The sequence below is a fragment of the Callorhinus ursinus genome, unplaced genomic scaffold (genome assembly GCF_003265705.2).
Source record: "Callorhinus ursinus isolate GAN/ISIS: 27379988/994484 unplaced genomic scaffold, GSC_fseal_2.0 scaffold43, whole genome shotgun sequence".
Taxonomy (NCBI): Eukaryota; Metazoa; Chordata; class Mammalia; order Carnivora; family Otariidae; genus Callorhinus; species Callorhinus ursinus.
The window spans coordinates 7029197-7035590 of NW_027397105.1; the positions used below are offsets into that span (position 1 = coordinate 7029197).

The 6394-nt window shown below is 50.1% G+C and overlaps 1 protein-coding gene across 2 annotated transcripts in view; it reads right to left on the bottom strand.

The window, feature by feature from the left end:
* The window catches only part of ELAC2 (elaC ribonuclease Z 2), a 29412-nt gene extending 24333 nt beyond the window's left edge, over positions 1 to 5079 (bottom strand). The window contains exons 1-4 of one of the 2 annotated variants that reach the window (XM_025864272.2): positions 4796 to 5079; positions 4171 to 4221; positions 3965 to 4035; positions 3159 to 3223 (exon numbers count right to left, since the gene is read on the bottom strand). In XM_025864272.2, the coding sequence (XP_025720057.2) occupies positions 3159 to 3223; positions 3965 to 4035; positions 4171 to 4221; positions 4796 to 5028 (420 nt within the window). In that variant the 5' untranslated portion in view covers positions 5029 to 5079. The remainder of the gene's footprint in view (positions 1 to 3158; positions 3224 to 3964; positions 4036 to 4170; positions 4222 to 4795) is intronic. The other variant, XM_073881742.1, reaches the window with a different exon arrangement.
* Between the last annotated feature and the right edge of the window lie 1315 nt (positions 5080 to 6394).

The following is a 6394-nucleotide window of genomic DNA, read 5'->3' on the forward strand; positions in this document are numbered from 1 at the left end:
CAAAAAGGAATCAAAGGCATCCAAATCGGCTAAGAGGAAGTCAAACTCTCACTCTTTGCAGATTATATGATACTGTATGTGGAAAACCCAAAAGACTCCACCCCAAAACTGCTAGAACTCATCCAGGAATTCAGTAAAGTAGCAGGATATAAAATCAATGCACAGAAATCAGTGGCATTCCTATACACCAACAATAAGACAGAAGAGAGACAAATCAAGGAGTCTATCCCATTTACAATTGCACCCAAAACCATTAGATACCTAGGAATAAATCTAACCAAAGAGGCAAAGGATCTGTACTCAGAAAACTATAAAATACTCATGAAAGAAATTGAAGAAGACACAAAGAAATGGAAAAACGTTCCATGCTCATGGATTGGGAGAATCAACATTGTGAAGATGTCAATGCTACCTAGAGCAATCTACACATTCAATGCAATCCCCATCAAAATACCATCCACTTTTTTCAAAGAAATGGAACAAATAATCCTAAAATTTGTATGGAACCAGAAGAGACCCCGAATAGCCAGAGGAATACTGAAAAAGAAAAGCAAAGCTGGCGGCATCACAATTCCGGACTTCCAGCTCTATTACAAAGCTGTCATCATCAAGACAGTATGGTACTGGCACAAAAACAGACACATAGATCAATGGAACAGAATAGAGAGCCCAGAAATGGACCCTCAACTCTGTGGCCAACTAATCTTTGACAAAGCAGGAAAGAATGTCCAATGGTAAAAAGACAGTCTCTTCAACAAATGGTGTTGGGAAAATTGGACAGCCACATGCAGAAGAATGAAACTGGACCATTTCCTTACACCATACACAAAAATAGACTCCAAATGGTTGAAAGACCTACACGTGAGACAGAAGTCCATCAAAATCCTAAAGGAGAACACAGGTAGCAAGCTCTTCAACCTCAGCCGCAGCAACTTCTTCCTAGAAACATCGCCAAAGGCAAAGGAAGCAAGGGGAAAAATGAACTATTGGGATTTCATCAAGATAAAAAGCTTTTGCACAGCCAAAGAAACAGTCCACAAAACCAAAAGACACCCGAGAGAATGGGAGAAAATAGTTGCAAATGACCTATCAGATAAAGGGATAGTATCCAAAATCTATAAAGAACTTATCAAACTCAACACCCAACGAACAAATAATCCAATCAAGAAATGGGCAGAAGACATGAACAGACATTTTTGCAAAGAAGACATCCAAATGGCCAACAGGCACATGAAAAAGTGCTCAACATTGCTCGGCATCAGGGAAATCCAAATCAAAACCTCAATGAGATACCACCTCACACCCGTCAGAATGGCTAAAATTAACAAGTCAGGGAACGACAGATGTTGGCGGGGATGTGGAGAAAGGGGAACCCTCCTACACTGTTGGTTCGAATGCAAGCTGGCGCAACCATTCTGGAAAACAGTATGGAGGTTCCTCAAAAAGTTGAAAATAGAGCTACCCTACGATCCAGCAATTGCACTACTAGGTATTTACCACAAAGATACAAATGTAGGGATCCGAAGGGGTACGTGCACCCCAATGTTTATAGCAGCAATGTCCACAATAGCCAAACTGTGGAAAGAGCCAAGATGTCCATCGACAGATGAATGGATAAAGAAGAGGTGGTATATATATATACAATGGAATATTATGCAGCCATCAAAAGGAACGAGATCTTGCCATTTGCAATGACATGGATGGAACTGGAGGGTGTTATGCTGAGTGAAATAAGTCAATCAGAGAAAGACATGTATCATATGACCTCACTAATATGAGGAATTCTTAATCTCAGGAAACAAACGGAGGGTTGCTGGAGTGGTGGGGGGTGGGAGGGATGGGGTGGCTGTGTGATAGACATTGGGGAGTGTATGTGCTATGGTGATCGCTGTGAACTGTGCAAGACTGTTGAATCACAGATCTGTACCTCTGAAAAAAATAATGCAATATATGTTAAGAAAAAAAAAAGATAGCAGGAGGGGAAGAATGAAGGGCAGTAAATCGGAGGGGGAGATGAACCATGAGAGATGATGGAGTCTGAAAAACAAACTGAGGGTTCTAGAGAGGAGGGGTGTGGGGGGATGGGTTATCAAAAAAAAATGAAAAAATATAAAAATAAAAAGAAGCTGGAGAGACACAGGGGCCGCGGTGGCACCTGTCTGGAGAGTCAGGCAGGTTCTGAGTGGCATGTCCTTCCAGTGGAGCCCTGAAGGCTCAGAAGCAAAGCCGTGGGATGGGAAGGGGCTTAGGGAAGGGCCGAGAGTGGTCCATGGAGCTCCGGCAGGGAGACTGGAGACAGATGCCGAGCGCAGGCAGGGGCCCAGGGCCCACAGGGCTCGCAGGCCCGATAATGGTGTTCTTGCAGCACTGCAGAGAAGCCCCAAGGGTTCTGGGTGTGACACACCTACATGTATGCCCCAGAGGTTCCTCTGGCTAGTGTTGCAGGGGGAGGGATATGCAGCTGTCATAGTAGACGGGGAAGGCTTCACAGAGGAGACAAATGGGTGGATTTGAGGCACTATTTTAGAGACAAAATGAACAGGCCTTGGTGACTGGTTACCTTTCACCTTTCTTTTTAAATATATTATTTATTTAAGACAGAGAAGGAGACTCCCTGCTGAGCAGGAAGCCCCGATGCAGGGCTCGATCCCAGGACCTTGGGATCATGACCTGGGCCAAGGGCAGATGCTTAACCCACTGAGCCACCCAGGCGCCCACCTTTCATCTTACCAAGTGGGAAATGAATTGTCAGCCAGCAGTGTAAACAACGTGCACACAGCTTCTCAACAATGTTCAGAAGCTGTTCTGGAAGATATAGAGAGGTCTGAAATGTAATAAAAATAAATGCTAACATTCCCTGTGGGCCTCCTTGGTGCCCAACATGTAATAAGTCGGTTCGGTGTTATGTGTATTTCGTGTAATTCTTAGCAACTTTGTGGAATTCACAGCCCCTCACAGATGAATGACTGAGGCTCTAAAACGTAAAGGAACTGGTGCAAGATCGTACAGTTAGTCCGGCTTTGGACTCCTTAATTTCAAAGGCTCCACCACCTGTTAACTCTGTAGGACCAAAGACGAATTTGCAGAAATAGAAATGCTTGTCGCTAACACGACGAAAGGAGGGGTCGGCTCTGAAAGCTGAGTCAGGAGGGACTCACCAGTTGTGGGGGTCCAGAAAGCACACACTTTGGGAGCCCGGTTTCCTTTAGGGTAAGAATCATTCCTGGAAGCAGAAAGAACATCAGCTGTCTCATCATGGTGCCGTGCAGCTGCCACCAGGAGGCCGACTCCGTACTTAACCAGCTACATCTGTACTTGTCCTCATTCCTGCTTCTGCACAGTGATCACGGGCCCTGGGCAGAAGTGACTCCTGCTGGAGGTGTAGGGGACACCAGATATTCCTCAGATGCCTCCAAAATGGGCAGGGCTGAGATTGGGGCGAGGCAGTGAGGCACCCGGGATGCGAAATCACACCAAACGATGGGACGCCCTTAAATTCTGTCACCTAGACCCCTCACTGCCTCGCACTGCAGGGTCTCAGCTCTGAGAACGGGCAGGGCTCAACGCTGCACTCCCTCCTATCCATGTCACAAAGCTTATGGACTTTGGCAGCGACACAGACTTGACCTTCCTCATTGGTGGGCATGCATAATGGGGTAATCCGGAGAGGGGGTATGTGCGTGTGGCGGCGAGAGTCTCAGTGGTAAATGCGTGTCCTGTAACCAACACCCACTATATCCTCCAGTTTACTGGCTCGTATCTCCAGTCCAGCAACTCAATAAACAGAGTAGATGACAATGCTTGGAAGCAGCATTCATGTCCACATCTGTCCTTTTGAGTCACAGCTTTCCAAGCTGCGGCGGACAGGGCAAGCATAGAAAGAATTCCAGCTCCCCCGGACTTGGAAGATGGGGGGTGGGGGGGACAAGGCAGCAGCCTCTGACCTCAAAAAGAATATACTTACCACACAACCCCCCCACATTACACCAGTGCATTCGGGTCAGGAATATGTTATCCAAACGAGCCACCTTCAACCTAAGAATGACAAGACATTTGAGCAGGACCGAACAGGTCGACCAAGGACCCTCTCTTCTGCTTTAAAAACACTGTCTCGCCCCGTGGAGAAGCCCCCATGAGCATCTCCACCCCAAAAGAAAATGGTTGACTCACTTGTGCTCCTGCATGAGCCTCTGGACGCCTTCTCCACAGTTGAAGAGGTACCTACAGGACAAACATTAGGCAAGATACTCAGAAGATGTGACTCTGTGAAATTTCTGCTGCGGTTTTAGATGCTTTATTGTACACTACAGAAAACAAACAAAAAACACCAAAAAACAAAACAAAACAAAACAAAAACTCACGTTGGGCTACTGGGCTGCATTTCTGGCGTGAGGATGCTGCTGGTGAGCCCTCCCTGGGAGAGGCCAGCAGGGTACTGGGGGCCTAACAGGCTGGTGCTGGGGTAACGTGGGTCCTTTCCCCCATCACCTCCTCACCTGACCTGATACCCCACACGCCAACCATGAGGTCCCGGTCTTGGGGCGCACGGGAGGGAATGCGGCTCAACGTGTGTCAAGTGGGGCCTCGGGACCCCAGGCTGGAAAGGGGACGCTCACACCCAAGTCTGGGGCTCCTCCGGGGCTCCCGGGAACTCCACGGGCGTGTGATGTAAGGAATCGGGGAGCCCCCACCACCCCCCCGAGGGTCCAACGTCGGCTGCAGCAGCGGAATCCCACACGAGTGACACGTGGGGGACCCCGGCGCGCAGCACGCGGGCCGGGCGGGGCGCACTGACCGGTTATACTCGGAAAACACGTAGAGCGCCGCGCCCACATCCCGGCCGCCGGCCGCCACCACCTGCAGGTACACGGTGTTCGGGCCCCCGGGCTCCCACGCCGCGCCGCGCTTCTCCCGCGTGCGCAGGTGCCGCAGCGGGTCCTTGGGCGGCCGCTGGCGGCGGGCGGGTCCCTGCGACATGGCGCGCCCGGCCGCGGAGCGCAACAACAGCACAGAACGGAGAGCCCACATGCACCAGCCTCCTTCCCAACGCGCCGGGTGACCTGGCTCCTCATGCCCCACGCCCCGCCCCTCCGCCCCGCGTGGCGGGCCCAGCCAATCAGCGCGCCGCGAGCCGAGCTGCCCGCCTACGCGAGGCCAAGCGTCCAATAGAGAGGAGCCTTGCCCCTCGCGACCTGTCAATTGGCGACGACCATAGAGTAGGCGCAGGCTAGAGGGCCCCAGACGACCTTGTCCCTTGCTTCCTTCCGGCTTTCCCTGGTGTCGATTCTTTCCGGAAACTCCCTTTCGCCCGGGGCGGGACTTCCGGGAGCGCAGAGCCGGAAGGAGCCGTCCTGGGACGGGAGATGACTTAGGGGATTTCGAGGTGCGGGAAGGGCGCTCGAGCCCTGTCTCCACCGATTGTCCTGTATCCCGCTGGGCGGGTCAGCCCTTGGAGCTTCGATTTGTTCTTACTCGTGGTGGTGGTTAGGATGAAATGGGAGGAGGTGGGTTATAGAGAGCGTTAGCAGAGGAACGTTCACTAATTTTATTTCCGGCGTGATTCGCGGGAAGGCAGGCTTCAAATGATTGTTTTTACGGTCTTTGGGAAAGAAAGGCAAAAATAGGGGTTAAAAGAACAACCTCTGGAGCAAGAGAGCCTTGGTTCGTTTATTAAGTGGGTGATCTTGACCGGTGAGCCTCAGTCTCCTTATCTGTAAAGTGGGGCGGGAGTAACAGTAACTATGCTTTAAAAAGGTCTTTATAATTAAAGCACCTGATAACATCTTGAAAGCGCTTTCAGTGGCAGTGGTAGGAACGAGGCACTCAGCAAGGGGTAGCAAAAATGAAAGGGAAGTAACAGGCTTCAAGCCACGTAAAATACATTGAAACGACCTGCCGTGGCTGAAGAGGTGCTGACGGGGGACACGGCTGGGTTGATGGCCCAGGACAAGCCCTTTGAAGAGCAGAAAGGGACTTACCGTCCCCTCATATAGCTGATGAGGATTTCTCCCTGAGCGAGATTTCAGTTAAAAAGCCTCTAGACACCCCTATGATCTGCCCTTGATAAACACAGCGGAACCAGGGCTCTGTCCACCCCAGCGTCTGTTCCTCCAGGCATAGATTTAGCGGGAAGGTAGGTCATGAAAGGTCAGGGCAAGTCAGTTCAGCTTCTCTAGTGGCCAATGTTAGTCATCTAGAACTTTGAGGTCACAGGTGCAGCATTGAAGAGAAATCAAGACAAATACCATGTCAGCTTCTTTGTCTTCTTTTTTTTTTTAAGGTTTTTTTTTTTTAAGATTTTATTTATTTATTTGAGAGAGAGAGAGAATGGGAGGCAGAGAGCGCGAGAGGGAAGAGGGTCGGTGGGAGGAGCAGACACCCTGCTGAGCAGGGG